We start from the raw sequence: 16,209 nt of genomic DNA, 5'->3' as shown, positions 1-16,209 counted from the left end.
AATTATCTGGCGATGAATAAAAAATTTCACCATTGACAAGAAAAAAGAAGACTATCCTACGTCTTTGGTTTGAGATATTGATTGATTGATTACGGATGACAATGCACTTTCAATTTACAGCAGCAACGTTATTGAAGCATACAGTGTTGGAGTCAAAGTTAATCACCGCAAGAGTGGTCCAAATTCTCATAAAATGACAAGTCAAGTGCGGCTACTTGACTCCACTGAGATTGAAAAAAATCTCTACAGTAGTTATAATTTTTAAAAAAATGCTACTTGCACAACTGTTGTGTTAGTTGTGTGCATAATTCTGACCGTCCAGATGTATTTGGATGGTCTAGATTTTAAACACACTCTTCCAAGAAATAGTCTAACTTTTATGGAAAATAGTTTGAGTGAATCCTGAGCATTTATTACAATAATGGACGGCTAAAGATTGGTTGTGTGTTGTGTTTTACACAACCGTTGTGTGTGTAGCATTTTTGAATTTTTAAAGGTTAAGATTGATCCCACAAATATTGAAGAGTTATCCTGACATTAAGTCCACGCCTACCGCACAGTTTTATTGCTCCCCTACCGCACTCGATTGCACCGTTTAAAAGTGTTTTGGACGGTCGACGGTCCAAATTACAAAACAAAAAAAAAATTATGGGAATGTTATTTTAAAATCCGAATCATTGATTGCCGAGACGAATGGTGAGATTGGACGTGTGGTAAAACAATGCAATGAAAGCGTGCGATAAGCGTAGTCGGATTGTTATCCTGAAGACCTTCTCAAAACACCCATCATTGCCCTTTGTCATCACAAAACCCTGATGGCCCCAGATATTTGACCCCATTACCAATCAATTTCTGGCTTCCGGCACTACATGTAACTCACGAGCTCAGTTCATTTTTCTCTCAACGAGCCTCTATAAACGACCCGAGTATTTACAGTCGAGTTTAGCTTTTTCGAGCCGAGTCGATCTTTTGAGTGCTAAGCTCGGCTCGTTTACTACGCAAGCCTAAAACTCAAACTCAAGCTCGGCTCATTTACTAAATGAGTTGAGCCTTAACAAGCCGAGCCGAACCTCGAATTGTTCTCGAGCAGTTCGGTTCGTTTGCAGCCCCACATGCGAGTTCCTCCAATCTGTCTGAAAGTATTTTAACTCATTTGCTATTTCTGCTGCTAATGTTCCCCTCTGAAATCTCATGATTTTCCCTTACTACTTCCCGAGCATTTAAGGCGTCAATATTTGAAGAACCCCTTGATTCAGAAATCCTCTCTTTTCCCTATCTACAAATGGTTCTGTTTCATATACCACAAAAGTGAATTGAACTAAAAGTTACGTACATTTACACCAAAAGCCTATCGGACCATATACGAACTAGGTAGTTGCATTGCAAAATCTAAAAAGAACTGAACTTCATTTTCATCACATTCACGGTTACTAAACCAATCGGTTTACACGACTTCTGAGTAGCTATGGCCCTTAAATCTTTGAAAAACGTACAGTTAAGCGTATCTAGAATGAAAACTCCAACTAATCCTACTTTACAACAGCACACAGTCTTTAACTGGGCAGCATAGCCTAGAAATATAAACGCACATAAACAACTAAAGATTTTCTACACTTCAATAGATTCTTGGCCTCTTTGATGCAAGGACCGCTTCTGAAGAAACAAGCTTAAATGTGGCAATAATCTTCCTTACAGACCGCACAGTAGCTATGGCCCTTGACCATCTTCTCTGAGCTATATGAGCAGCAGCACGGGTTGACAAAAAGCCATTCACAATACTGCTCAGATCATCTTGTGCTTCAGAACTCGAGCACTGATATTGAAAGGAACGATCCATATCAACTAACTGTAAACTCGTGGACTCTGTGTAACAGAATGAGGGATTAAGCAAATTTTCCAGAGAGAGCAAAGGGCCTTCATTGATAGGATCCTCTGCTATGATACTTTGCCAGCCATATTCATTCAAATGACTTGCATTTCCAAAAGATGGAACAGATGACCAGATACCCAGAGAATCGGTGCTTGGAATGTTTGAAGGGTTAGCATCATCGGGTAAGTGGAAAGGTACTGCTTGATTGTCTTGGGAAGAAGTGCTTGGTTGTGTATGGTCATGTCCGTAATGAGTTTGAGAAGCTTCATAGGAATAGTGGCCGGGACTCTCCAACCTCAGTGAGTTTGATGGGTAAGCATCATTCAGTGACTGCAAATAGGAATGCATGCATATCTCATCATCGAAAGACTTTACTTCCTTCGTGGGTTCAAGTGCAGATACCACCAACTTGTTGGCATCAGCCTGATATCAGAAATCAAAATGAGCTGGAAATGACCGAGAGAGAAAAGACTTGGGCTGTATTTGGATCAATGATTTGGAACTATTGTGAGACATTACAGCCTTTCACTTATTTGTTTCCTTTTTTTCTTTTCCTTGCCCAAATCCTTGAACCAAATACAGCCTTAAGGAATTAGGATTGACATCGATAAAGAAAAGCATGCCTTTTGATCTTCAGAGAGCATATCAAGTGGAACATAACAGCATTCTGAAATTAATCCCACCACTTGCCCCACGTCATTGAAAACAACACCGGATTTTTTCTCAGAATCGATGGGAAAATAGAGGTGCAACCTCTTATCAAGAACACATTTTCGAGCATGGTCCACTGTGGCTTCCCAAATTTTAGCAGTCCCTATGATCTGGCAAACAAGTCTCAACAGACAAATACTGTTAGCATATCTTGTACCAGCTAAGTTTCCAATCTAGTAAGTTTCTCTCAGTGTACACAAACAAGTATATTCAAGAAATATTAGCATATAGAAGGTCAAAGTGGTATAGTGACAACAATATTCTTTGCAATCAAACCTTGAGTAAACCACTATGCTTACATTTCGGAGGCTTTGAGGATCAATAAAGAACTGAGTAAGAAAATCCTTCACGGTTTTGATGTTTTCTCTAACCAAACGGTTATGTAAAGGACCATATCTGCGGATCTTTTTTAATCGCCAAACCTCATCATTTAGAGATGGCGCAGAGGGCTTGTTACTATCTGCAAACAGAAAACTGAAATTATTTTTGAGCTTCTATCATTATCCATCTAGTGATGAGGTTCAGAGAACTCGCTATCTCTATCAGACTTCAGAGTTTTATGACTCATAAGCTTCTACACATAAAAGAAACAACGCAACTAGAGAAGTTATTCAAATCACTAGAACACAGTTTACATAGTCATGACAAAAATAATGGAAATAGTTATGGCCATTACTCACATTTTCTCTACTTTTGGGAAATCAGCATATTGAGGAAGTGCAGTAGATTTCATTTTGTTCATGCTCGACATACGATTCAGAACCATATTCTATGATCAGCAGTAAGTGATTCCGTAGAAACAAATAAACATTGTTTTGGAAGAGGCATGACCATAACACAAGTATGCCATGCATCACGAAAACTTGATAAGGTCGGTGTCTTTAAACCATCAGAAGATATTAGAGCCTGAGCCAAATCAATCACCTTTGTTCGGTATACACCATTAATCTGGATCCTCCCTAGCAACAACATAAAAACTAGATACAAACTCTATTGAAAATACAATTATCTAATACCTTAATCCAAATCCACTTTTTAACATTCTACTTTTCCAGCAATTTTACCCGAGTAAAAAGATTTCTTGCCAAATATCAAATGAATTGATGCTAACTGCACAGGTTTTTTGCAGCATTATCATAATCTTCTTTGATGCTCAACATATTATTCAAACAGTCAGATCTTGAAAAAAATATAGCCGAATAAAAACGAACCAGAAGAACTTACAGATTTCGCGATAATCCTTAAGGATGAAGGGTTCTGTTACTGCTTCTCTTATTCTAGCCCCGATGAAACTATCCACAACTTTGGCGCCTAGACGGAGCTTACAGACCTTCATCCAATGTGAATTATGCGTGAACGAAATCTCACGTATGAAACCGACACCTGATTCCAGATTCAGATGCACATTTCCAGTAAGAAGAGATTTTTTCCCTTCCCATTCTCTGACAATCTTTTGGTTAAATTCTTCAACTGTCCAATGTTCACAGTCAAAATCTCCATCAATAACTACTATCTCAACCTTTGCAGATGCTTCAGTAACAACATGCTTTGTATCCGCATCGACTAAAGCTACTCTGAAGGGAGTATTTCCTTCTCCTTTAATCATTTGATTAGTAAGTACTGGCTGGGAGAGCTTGTCCAGGAACTTTAGTTGGAGTGTTCTTGATTTCGAAGGTTGTACTCCAATCCCAGAATGACTGAATGAGAAGTACAAGGATAAGTGAGATGCAAAATTGTGATCGATAGTGGCAGTAAGCCTGTAAATTAAACTATTACGGCATGATCTCTTACTGGTTCAATCTAGCCCAAAGCGTTTCTACTGCCGATTCAAGTTCTTGTTTGACCTGTAATATCCTGAGGCATTACTGCAAGACTATGGGTTGCTCATAAATGAAGTAGCTATACGTGAATATGAAAGACATGGATGGATAAGAGACTTACATGTCTTAGTCTCTCAATTGTGACTATAGTCCCTATATGCAGTAAGTCTCTAAACTTCACAATATACATATAAGGCATAGGCAATAATCTATTGATAACAACAATGATCCATCCATCTAGAGATTTCTGAATTCTAAAAAGGTGTAGAGTTCCCGAAACCTAATTGATCCCGGAAAATCTTTTTGAGAGTTTTTTTTTTGGTAAATAACCACTTTATAGAGCAAACAAACAGAAAATCCAGAGTATCAAACAAATACTTACACGGTACATGAAGATTAGCATGTCTTTTTAAGTGTCATCGAATGAAGGACACCGATGAGTGATGGCATACAAAACTGGGTTAATCTGGATATAACATTCTGCTATTGTGGCGGACTGAAACAAATGATGGCCAAAGGAAAAGTTTGATGGTTATTAAAGACCAAGAAATGAGCCTCACTTCAGTTTAGTAGGGGGATTATTACAACTGGTTAGACAACCACCCTTGTTGTATAAGCCGATTCTTGCCGCCAAAAGGTAATCCAACTCCAATAAACGACGTGAGACAATGGTCGAGACAAGTAGTATTTACTTGGTGGGGATTTCAAGTACTTCTTTCGAGAGGAAGACAATTTCATGAGTTAAGGCCTTAATAACATATGAATTTGTGTTTCCGCCTTCTCAAATGGGTGACTCTGATGACCTATTCTGCTTCTCAAAAAGGTGGCTCTGATGACCAAAAGGAAAAAAAAAAAAAACTAGGGCGCTAAATTAGGAGGTAGACATTAAATATAGTTTCAACCTCCATGGTAATCACAATGAACACCATACACGAAGTATTATTTCTCATGAACGAATGGTATAAAGCCAAACCGCAAAATCCACAGCCTTAATTCTTGTGTTACTTGAACTTTTGAGAAACTCACAATATTAAGACGCATGCATGCTCACTAGCTTCTTCCAAAAATACAAGTTTTCGTGTTATGTGTAAACTGGGCAAAAGTACATAGAATTTCAAGTCTTCACATCCACAGGGATGTTAAGATGTTTACACGTTCATGCAGACATGTATCGGTATATATGGGACGCGGCGGAATTCACAAGAGAATTGAATCTTATTCTAAAATAATAAATATAAAATATAGAAACTATCCATTTTTGTCCTACATCAATATGTGCAAGTAACTTACTTATCTATATATGTCTGAAGGTTGTATATGCTCACAAAAGAAAAAAGAAAAATTATGGCATATTGAATTCATCACATATACAACCGTGCATGCAGCCATACATGAATTATCCCATATAGACACTTCTATGTACGTATGTGTAATCATTGGAGTGCATAGTTAACCCAAACAGCACTCACAATTCTAGAAATCATAGGCACAATGTTTTGCTCTATAACTTGGTGGATCCTTTGGTCGACGGTTCTGATCACAAAAACCTCCAGCTCCTTCCTGACAAATCAAGGAGAATTGCAAAGATATAAAAGCAAAAGGGCAGTTTAATTTTCACAGAACCAAAAAAAATAAAAAATCTAGCTACAATTTGCAGAGAATAAGCAAAACGGCAAAACCCTGATCAGTTCTCGTTTGACTTTCCAATTGTAGCTTAGCAGCACATAGAATTCCCAGAGAAGAATATGAAGAGGAGATAGCTTCAAACAGTTAGCAATTAATACTAAGGCTAAGTTGCCCTTATTGTCTAAACGGACTAAACAGCCTAAAGCCCAAATAAACATGGATTTCGAGACAGGTCATTCACTTTACATAAATGATACATAAATTAAAAGTCCATTTAGCGGGAAGAACTTATGTAAAGTCCTTAAGCTATAGATGAACTTTTTAGGGGAAACACACCCTAAATTATAAGAATTCTAACAACAATAACCACAAAACATGCAATACCCAATAACCCAGTTCAGTTCTCATGTGATTTTTCCAATTACAGCTTAACATTTCAAAAGAAGGATTAAGAAGAAGTTCTAAAGTAAAAGTCTCACTTTCTTAAAGAAATCCTTCCTTCCTCCTCTTCTGAATTGCCATCTTCCAGTACATGATTCAGAGACATTTCCTTCTCTTTTGGGACCCCAAAAGCAGAATAGGAAACCCTGAGATCTAGAGGTCGTTATTCTATTTCTACGTGAGAGTATATTTGGAGGTTGGATAACTGGATATACCTCCAAATTCCAATGGTGAATCAGCTGAATCTGATAATTGGAGGGATATAAAGACTTGTCAAGATTTGACAAAGGCAGTCTCATGGGGCCCAAAGAAAAAACGCGGAAGAAAATTAAAAAACCAAAAACCACCACACCCCCGTTGTAGTTGTGAGACTTGTGACCAATGATTTTTTGCTCTACTTGTGTGTGGCTTTTTGACTTGAGGGAGATTACTCGTATAGGTTTCGTGTTGGAATAATCTTCCTAAAAGCAGTCCAGAAAATCAAGGCGAAAGAATAAGATTGATTTCCTTGTCGTCAAAACTCTCTCATACATACAATAGAAATACTATCTATGTCCGGTATACGTACAATAGAAATATTATCTATGCGCGTTACACGTCTTCCTTGGGTATGTTACACATTTTTTTAGTTAGTTACGCAATAGGAGGATCTTGAAGGTATAGATATAGTTGTATCAAGAATGTGTTTAGGTTATGCAGCATCAGCGTAAGTCTATGCATGTGGCTCAGTTTCTTTGGCTTGCCTTCGTCTTATGATCCTATTAGGTTTAGTTTTAAAGGATTGTACGTATATTTCTTAGTTCATTATTTGCCTGTCATGATATGTCATGATATTAAATACGTATATGTTTGGATGAAATAACGAATACGGGTATACGGTAAAGCCCAAAATAGTTACGCTAAGTATGTAGTTAATTTGTATATATATCAAAATAGTTACCGAAGTATATATATTTAGAACTATGGTTCAATTTATCTCCTTATATTTAAGGACATACTTCATTTAAGATGGGAATCCGAATCAGTAATAACACCCCAAGCACACAATTATGTGTCGTTAGTTAAGAGCCTTCCAAGGATTCTCACCCACTGAATAAAAGCCCATCTAGGGACTTGCTTCCTATGCCAGGCCATGCCATACCATTCCACCATAGGAGTTCTACTCCTAAGAGCCATCCAAGCAGATTTAGAAGAGCAAGTCCCATTGGATTTAAGGTCCAGATGACCCTAACTTCTCTATCTTCATCACGCAGTAAGTCTGCAGAAGTACCACCAATTATTTCCTTGCTAACATCACTCCTACTCCTTGAGTCCTTGGCCACTTCCATCTAATGTTTCCAATAATGGAGCGGACCTTGGCATTAAGAGACCTCCCTAAATTGAAAGCAACTCGAACAAAAACCCTTTTGGACAGAGTTCCAATTCAATTCTAGGAAAACCCTTTTCAGAAAGGATAGCTCCTCGCCAGTTGAACTCGGTAGTTGAACTGATTGCAGCAAACCTGGACAATGAAAAACACTTTCGGACGGCTGTGGTAATGCGAACTGTCATCTGCAGTCCAAAAGTGGACTGCAGACAACCCGGATTCTTTCAGAATATGTCTCTTTTCCATATTCGCAAATGAATATGTTACATATACACCAAAAGCAAATGACATATTTGGCAGTAGCATTGCAAAAGCTTCAATAATTGAACTTAATTTACATAACATTCAAAAGTTACTAAACCAATCATTTAACAGACTTCCTAAGTAGCTATGAGCCTGAAACCGACAACATTCAGTTAAGTGTATCTCGCACTAAATGTCCAGCATATCATACTTTAAAACTGCAAAACAGTCTTTACCTGGGCAGCACTTCTTAGAAATGTAAACGCACCTAACAACTAACGATTTTCTACACTTCATAGATTTTTGGCCTCTTTGAAGCAAGCACTGCTTCTGAAGAAACAAGCTTCAATGCGGCAATCTTCCTTTTAGACCTCAGCACACTATATAACATTGACCATTTTCTCTGAGCTTTAGCAACATCAGCAGCACGAGATGACCAAAAGCCATTGATAATACGGCTCAGATCATCCTGTGCTTCAGAATTCATGGACTGATAATGAAAAGAACGATCAATATCGATTAACTGTAAATGCTGATTCTCACAGAAGGTCTGACTAGTGGACTCTGTATAACAGATAGAGGGATTAAACAAATTTCCTGGAAAAATCACAGAGCCAAGATCCTCCTCCCCAATATTTTGCAAGCCATATTCATTCAAATGACTTGCATTTTCAAAAGATGGATTAGATGACATGATGCCCAGAGAATCGGTGGTTGGAATATTTGCAGGGTTAGCAGCATCAGATAAGTGGAAAGGTACTACTTCATTGTTGTGGGAAGAAGTACTTGGTTGTGTATGGTCATGTCCATAGTGGGTATGAGAAGGTTCACAGTCATAGTGGCTAGGATTCTCCAACCTCGGTGAGTTTGAAGGGTAAGCATAGTTGAGTGACTGCAAATGAGAATGAAAATGAGTCTCATCGGCAAAAGACATAACAACTTCCATGTGTTCAAGTGCAAATACCACCAAGTTGTTGGCGACAGCCTGATTAGAAATCAATCAGAAAATGAGATGGAAACGACCACGAGAGAAAACACTTGGGCTGTATTTCGGTCAAGGATTTGGAACAATTGTGAGCTGTTGTTAGAGCCTTTAACTTTTCTGTTTGCTATTTTATTATCCTTACCCAATTCCTTGAACCGAATACAACCTTAAGGAATGAGGATTTACACGGTTAGAGAAAAGCATGCCTTTTGGTCTTCAGAGAGCTTATCAATTGGGACATAACAGCATTCTGAAATTAATCCCATCACTTGCCCCACGACGTTGAAAACCACACCAGATTTTGTCTCAGAGCTGACGGGAAAATAGAGAAGCAAGCTCTTATCAAGTATACATGTTCGAGCATGTTCCACTATGGCTTCCCACGTTTTAGAAGTCCCAAGGATCTGGCAACCAAGTCTCAACAAACAATATTGTCAGCATATTTTGTATTGGCAATGTTTAAACTAGGAAGCTTCTCTCACAGTTTACAGTTTACACAAACAAGTTTATTGAATGAATAATAAGCATATAGAAGGACAAGGTGGTATAATGACGACAACATTCTTGGCAATCAAACCCTGAGTAAACCACTGTGCTTACATTTTGGAGGCTTTGAGGATTTATAAAGTACCGAGTCAGAAAGTCCTTCACGGTTTTGACGTTTTCAGTAACCAAACGGTTATGAAAAGCACCATCTCTGCGAATCTTTTTCAAACGCCAAATCTCATCATTTAGAGAAGGTGGGTAGTGCTTCTCATTATCTGCAAATAGAAAACTGTCATTTGAGTTCTTATCATTCTTCTTCTATTGATGAGTTATTCAGATAACTTGCTATCTATATCAGACACTTTGTGCTTTCTGACTATTATTACACGTGCAAGAAAGTAACACAAATAGGCAAGTTATTCATGTCACCAGAATGTAGTTTTCCTAGTCATGACTAAAATCATGCAAATACTTAAACCAATTACTCACATTTTCTCTACTTTTGGAAAATCAGCATATCGAGGAAGTGCAGGAGGCTTCATTTTGTTCTCGCTTGGCATACGTTCAGAACAATATTCTGTGATCAGCTGTTTCCTTAGTGATTCCATTGAGACAAATCAACTTTGTTTTGAAAGAGGAGTTTCACTGTGGCATGACCAAAACAAAGTCTGCCACGCACGATGAAAACGTGAAAAGCTCCGGTGAAACTCAGCCATCAGAAGATATGAGAGCCTGAACCAAATTTAATCACCTTTGTTTGGTACACACAATTAATCTGGATCTCCCTAGCAACATGCCAACAACACACAAACTAGATGCGAACTCTTATTCTATTGGGAATGAATCTATCTAATACTTAAATCCGCAAAACACTTTTTAACATTCAAATTTTACCAGCAGTTTTACCCCTGAGTAAAAATATGTCAAACCAAATATCTAATGTATTGAATACGCTAACCACTCAAGCTTTGTGCAGCATTATCATTATCGTCTTTGATGCTCAAGATATTATTCAAGTAATCAGATATTGACTAGCAGTAAAATAACAAGCAAGAAGAACTCACAGGTGACGCGATAATCCTTAACGACAAATGGTTCTGTTACTGCTTCTCTTACTCTAGTCCCATTAACGGTGTCCACGACTTTTGCAGCTAGACGGAGCTCACAGACCTTCATCCAATTTGCATTATGAGTAAAAGAAATATCACGTACATATCCAATGCCTTCTTCCAGATTCAGATACACATTTCCAGTAAGAAGAGATTTTTTCCCTTCCTTTTCTCTGACAATCATATTGTGAAATTCTTCAGGACTCCACTGGTCACTGTCAAGATCTCCCTCAATGACTAATATCTCAACTTTTGCAAATGCTTCAGCCCCAGAGCTAACAACTTGTTTGGTAATACCATCGACTAAAGCTACTCTCAAAGGGGTAGGACCTTCACCTTGAATTGGTCTATTAGTATATACTGGCAGGGAGAGCTTGTCCATGAACTCTAGTTGGAGGCTTCTTGATTCTGAAGAGTGTAGTCCACTTCCAGAATTACTGAATGAGAAAGTCGAGGATGTATCTATCAGCTACAAAATTACGTTCAATAGTGGGATAAAACTTAAAACTATTTCAATATTATCTCTTACTACATCAAGTGAGCCAAAAGCTTTTCTGCTGCCAATTCAACTGCTTCATTGACCTGTAACATCACCAAGCATTTTTAAGTACTGCAGATTACTCATACTATAAGTACGATGATAGAATTTACATAAAATGTGTTTCACATATTAGTTTACTCCGTAGTTAATGATTTGACCCTGGCATATTACTTCTATTACATTCATGTGGATGGAAATGCTTGAGATTTACAAGTCGTAGTATCTCTGTAGTCCATATAGGCAATTCATTTTTGCAGAGTACATTTATATGTTTTAACAATGCTCATCCATCCATTGATAGGTGTTATAAATTTTCACCAGAGGAATTCATGGAAAATCATTTTTAAGAAATAGAAATTCTGACGGCGGATTTTTCAAATGGGACGGAAGAAAGGTAAAAGGGATAAAGGGGTAATCGCTCACCACCCAAGTTAGGAATCAACGGGATACAGATATCACCACCCGAGGATTTAACTGGGGATACAGGGCGTATGGATCGCTCACCACTCTTAAGGAATCCACCTAAGAGATACAGAAACGAAATAAGAAGATAAACTTCTCACTAGCCAAAGGCTATATTAATTCAACACTCAAAACTACCATTTCATTCATTAGATAAACTATTTATAAGCTACTTGGAACAACCCTCCAAGAATAGGAAAAGACACTTACACTTTCAAGACACAAATTAAAAAGGACTTGACCAAAGACTAATTGATATATGTGTTTGACTCTTGAAAACATCAAAAACCACTTGGAAACTTAAAAAGACTCTTCAATTGACGCAATGACTTCTTGAATAATTTCAAGGACTTTGACCGGCATCAAATTCATTGTGGGCAAAGATATCAAACCAATATGTGGACAATGAGCACTCTAATGGGAATAACAGAAACCAAAAAGCTGGATTACTTTGGTCTTAACATTCCACTCTGGTGACAGTAGTGAACTGAATGACATTGCAAGGTAGAATTTCATGGTTTCAAATCGCCTAGAAGTGAGTGTCACTTTAACTAGGAGTTGGGGAGCCTACCACCCGTGTTGTATAAGTAATAAGCCTATTCTTGCTGCCAAAAGATTATCAAATTCCCAAAAACTACATGTGGAACAAGGCCCAAGCTGTATACTACAATTTATTGGCTAGGGCATTTCAAGCACAAAAGAGCATAATAACATGAGTTAATCCCCTATTTTTTAGTATATGCATGTATATACTCTGCCTTCTCAAATAGGTGGTGCTCGACAAGGAGGTAGAACACCAGTATAATTTCAACCACCCATGTTAAAGCACAAAGAACAATATTCACGAAGTAAGATTAGTCATAAGACATTGTAAACAGCCAAACCATAACATACTCAAGTAGCTCAATTCTCATCTAACTGGACCTTTTGAGAAATACACATTGCACAATACTATCATACACCCAGCCTGGAATCATCTAAGAATACTTGTGTTTATGTTTCATGCGAATATGGGCACAAATATATACTCCATGGAAAGGAATGACAGATAGAACTGGATAGTTGACGGCTTGTTTTTTTAATACTATGCAAAAGTACTTCGACTGGTTCCTTAGTCGCCAAAGTTGGGTTATAATCAAGGCCTTCAAACCCACAGGAACGTTGCATACACATTCAAACATACATGTGTCTGCGAGTAAATTATTTCCTATGTATGAACTTGTGAATATGCACATAAACGTATGCCTGTATATTGAGTTCATTACATATGCTGATATACAGACGACTCATATGTAATCCCTGATAGATACCAGGATATACGTATGTATTATCATTTGAGCGCATAAGTAACTCAAACTGGACTCACAATTCTAGAAAACATGGGCACAATGGTTTCCTTCAGAACTTTGTTGATCCTTCCGTCGACAAGTGGGATCACAAGAACCTCCAGCTCTTTCCTGACAAATCAAGAACAATTGCGAGAACTAGAAGTGAAAGAATAGTCAAAAGTCTCACATGATAGGAACAATTCAAGCTACAGTTTTTGGGAAAACCCAGTTAGATTCTCATTTGATTTTCCAGTTGTAGCTTAGCAGTGCATAGATTCTCCGGAGAAGAAGAAGAAAACGAAGAGAGAGCTTCAAACAATTGCAATTAATCCAAACAAACCGCGTAGAAAAAGCTAACAAATTAGAAGAATCCTAACAAAAATCCCCACAAAATTACCAACAGCATAGAGGCTTGGATGTGCGGGGTTTGGAAGCTCAGATTTGCACAGAGGTTAGAGCTTGTATTAGTTCTTGGAGAGGAGTGAAGAGAATAGGACTTAATCAGGCCCTCTGCTCTCGTTGGCGCTTCTTTACTCGTATTTTTGACTCTAGGTATTAGAGAGTAGCTTGTATAGTTGCTGGTTTTGGGTTAGTTGTTTTTTCTGTTGATTGTTGATTGTTGGTAGAGTGCTCTGCTGAGCAATTTTTTGGCTTGGTTCACTGGAGAATGCCCCTTTGATTTTGTATCCTGTTTGTTGTGAATAAAACTTTAATTACCAAAAAAAAAAAATCCCCACAAAACAAGCAATACCCAGTTCAGTTCTCATTTGATTTTCCAACAGCTTAGAAGTAGGTAATTTTCCCATGATAAAAACAATTCAAGCTACGATTTTCAGAAATAAGCGAAAGACAGTTCAATTCTCATCTGATTTTCCTATTGGGCAAATCCTATTTCAACTTTGCAGCACTCCATGGATTTCCCAGAGATGGACTCGAATGATTGCGATTAATCAAAACAAACCCGCATAAAAATAAAAATAAAAAAATTCACAAAGTTAGAAGAATTCTAACAAAAATTCCCACAAAACAAGCAATACCCAATAACCCAGTTCAGTTCTCATTTGATTTTCTTATTACAGTTTAGCACGGGGTAACATTTCAAAAGAAGAATTAAGGAGAAGAAAAGATGAAGGTCTCACTTTCTTAAAGAAACCATTCTTTCCTCCTCTTCTGGATTGCCATCTCCCATCACCTGATTCTGAGACATTTTTCCGAAAACTTTTGGGACCCAAAATCAGAATGGAGAACTGTGAGATTACTAATTTTATTTTAGGGAGGCGGAGGAGGTTTTGGTGGTTGCAAAACTGATTTTTTCTTTTTTTGATTCGCCATTGAAAACTGAATATAACTCCAATTTTTTTATTGAATCAATGAATCTAATAATTGGAAGGAAAGACTTGTCAAGATTTGACTAGAAAATTTCATGGGGCCCAAAGAAACGCGGCGGAAGACTAAAAAACTACTCATTTACCACTACGTACAAGAAAAGAAACTAAAGCCCGCCAACACTCAGTCCAACACTCCTCTTGTAGTAGTGGCAGGGGGCCTGGTGGTGACCTTTAAGCTCAACTAGTGTGTGACGAAAGCAAAATCATTGATGAAAATGTTTGGACGTAGGAGACCGTCCTGATCGGACCGTTCATTTGATGTGATCAACGGTTTAAATATATTTTTATATTTTTACTGATAGTAATGACGAGAAAATTCAAATTAGTATTGAATATACAAATGAAAAATTCCGATCTGATAAGAATTTTAGGACAACACGTGACGGTATTCCAAAATTATTGAATAATTGCATAAGATATAGAGCACATGTCGGCAGCCATGGTCCAAATGTACTGTTAGGTGGATGACTTTTTTGTCTTTAGAAATGAGTTGCAGCAAATTATCCCTTCCGTACGAGCTTTTACAAATACCCATGTGTAAGATACGGAGTACTATTTTTAGCTGGAAAATTGCTTCCACTAATGGATGGAGTAACTAGTGTTTTGCAATTTTTAGCTGGAAAATTGCTTCCCCACTCCTGACACACACACCCCGACCCCCCCCCCCCCCCCCCGCTTCCGAAAATACACCTCAGCCTGCTCTAGTAATACCCCAAGCCCATTTTCTCTTATTTCTCCTTTATTTACTTAATAATTTTTATATTTTTTTCTCTTTTATTTATTTAATATTATTTAAGTATTTCGATTTTCAATCCGATTGAATCGGTGCAAAAATCTTATTTTTTAATCATTTTATATTCAATGATCATAATGAATTTTTAGCTCTAAAACCTTTTAACGAACACCTTAAGACTCCTAATTTAGTTTCAAGTTTCTCTTTGGGTGTTCATTGAAAAGCCTTAGAGCCAAAAATTCATTACGATCATTTAGGATAAAATGATAAGAAAAATAAGATCTCCGCACCGGTTCAAACGAATTGAAAATTGGAACACTTATTTTTTTACATAGTTTATATATTAAAAAATATACTCCCTCCGTCCCTTTATTATAGTCCAGTATTCCATTTTGAGCTGTCCCTTAATAAGTGTCCATTTGGTAAAGTTAGTGGGTAAAAGTTGGTACATTGTCTATTTTGTCCCTAAAAGTAAATTCCATTTTGAAAAGTTAGGGAGTAAAAAGTGTAATGATGATGGATAAGTAGGGAAAGTGGAGGAAAAAGCTGATATGAAAGGTATAATGATGATGTTTTTTTAATAAGTTGGAGTTACGAAATAGGACATTTAAAAAGGGACGGAGGGAGTAGTTAAGAAATTAAGTGTTTCAATTTTCAATATGTTTGAACTGGTGTAAAGATCTTATATTTCTGATCATTTTATCTTAAATGGTCATAATGGATTTTTAGCTCTAAAACCTTTCAATGGGCACCCTTAGAGAGTCCGGAAACTAAATAAGGTATTTTAGGGTGCTCGTTGAAATGACTTAGAGCAAAAAATTTATTACGACCATTTAGGATTAAATGATAAAAAAGTAAGATCTTCGCACCGGTTAACCTGAATTGAAAATTGGAGCAATATATAAACGATGTATTTATTCCGTTTGAACCAAAAATGTTCTAATTTTCATAGATAAACGGTGTATATTTTTTTATTTATTATTCATTGTTAAGACAAATTAAATAATATAAAGTTCTTAGGCCCCATTCTCTTGAACTTAACTTAAATCTGAAAATTGTTATTATTTGAATTTTTTTTTCATTGATTAGTTTTGCGCTAA

The 16,209-nt window shown here is 37.2% G+C and overlaps 2 protein-coding genes across 6 annotated transcripts; both read right to left on the bottom strand.

Moving 5' to 3' along the window:
* Nucleotides 1-1,390: 1,390 nt before the first annotated feature.
* LOC131335068 (calmodulin-binding protein 60 A-like) lies at nt 1,391-7,011 on the bottom strand. 4 transcript variants are annotated; one of them, XM_058370249.1, is made up of 8 exons: nt 6,507-6,958; nt 5,871-5,961; nt 4,373-4,425; nt 3,806-4,278; nt 2,881-3,041; nt 2,494-2,691; nt 1,855-2,293; nt 1,391-1,791 (listed from the first exon to the last, which is right to left on the bottom strand). In XM_058370249.1, the coding sequence occupies exons 1-8, from the start codon at nt 6,572-6,574 to the stop codon at nt 1,616-1,618; spliced, it is 1,659 nt and encodes a 552-aa protein (XP_058226232.1). In that variant the 5' UTR covers nt 6,575-6,958; the 3' UTR covers nt 1,391-1,615. The 4 variants fall into 4 exon arrangements, with proteins under 4 accessions (XP_058226232.1, XP_058226231.1, XP_058226233.1 ...); XM_058370248.1 differs by having other exon boundaries at nt 1,391-2,293; nt 6,507-7,011; XM_058370250.1 differs by lacking the exons at nt 5,871-5,961; nt 6,507-6,958 and adding an exon at nt 4,784-5,851 and having other exon boundaries at nt 1,391-2,293.
* Nucleotides 7,012-8,145: 1,134 nt separating this feature from the next.
* Nucleotides 8,146-14,361, bottom strand: LOC131335066 (calmodulin-binding protein 60 A-like). 2 transcript variants are annotated; one of them, XM_058370243.1, is made up of 7 exons: nt 14,128-14,361; nt 13,027-13,117; nt 11,187-11,239; nt 10,613-11,094; nt 9,663-9,823; nt 9,269-9,466; nt 8,146-9,062 (listed from the first exon to the last, which is right to left on the bottom strand). In XM_058370243.1, exons 1-7 carry the CDS (start codon nt 14,193-14,195, stop codon nt 8,364-8,366), a joined length of 1,752 nt encoding a protein of 583 aa, XP_058226226.1. In that variant the 5' UTR covers nt 14,196-14,361; the 3' UTR covers nt 8,146-8,363. The 2 variants fall into 2 exon arrangements, with proteins under 2 accessions (XP_058226226.1, XP_058226227.1); XM_058370244.1 differs by having other exon boundaries at nt 13,027-13,676; nt 14,128-14,256.
* Nucleotides 14,362-16,209: the final 1,848 nt, after the last annotated feature.

The sequence above is a fragment of the Rhododendron vialii genome, chromosome 8a (genome assembly GCF_030253575.1).
Source record: "Rhododendron vialii isolate Sample 1 chromosome 8a, ASM3025357v1".
Taxonomy (NCBI): domain Eukaryota; kingdom Viridiplantae; phylum Streptophyta; class Magnoliopsida; order Ericales; family Ericaceae; genus Rhododendron; species Rhododendron vialii.
This window is presented reverse-complemented; position numbering and strand designations above follow the sequence as displayed.

Excerpts from the sequence above, each read along its gene's own strand:
- LOC131335068 (XM_058370248.1), bottom strand. The coding sequence starts at position 6,574 with ATGTCTCTGAATCATGTACTGGAAGATGGCAATTCAGAAGAGGAGGAA. Across the intron at positions 5,962-6,506 it reads GGAAGGATTTCTTTAAGAAA|GAAGGAGCTGGAGGTTTTTG; the intron begins GTGAGACTTTTA and ends TTGATTTGTCAG. Across the intron at positions 4,279-4,372 it reads CTTTGGGCTAGATTGAACCA|TCATTCTGGGATTGGAGTAC; the intron begins GTAAGAGATCAT and ends CTTCTCATTCAG.
- LOC131335066 (XM_058370243.1), bottom strand. The coding sequence starts at position 14,195 with ATGTCTCAGAATCAGGTGATGGGAGATGGCAATCCAGAAGAGGAGGAA. Across the intron at positions 11,095-11,186 it reads CTTTTGGCTCACTTGATGTA|TAATTCTGGAAGTGGACTAC; the intron begins GTAAGAGATAAT and ends TTTCTCATTCAG. Across the intron at positions 9,824-10,612 it reads TAAGGATTATCGCGTCACCT|ATAATGAGAAGCACTACCCA; the intron begins GTGAGTTCTTCT and ends TTCTATTTGCAG.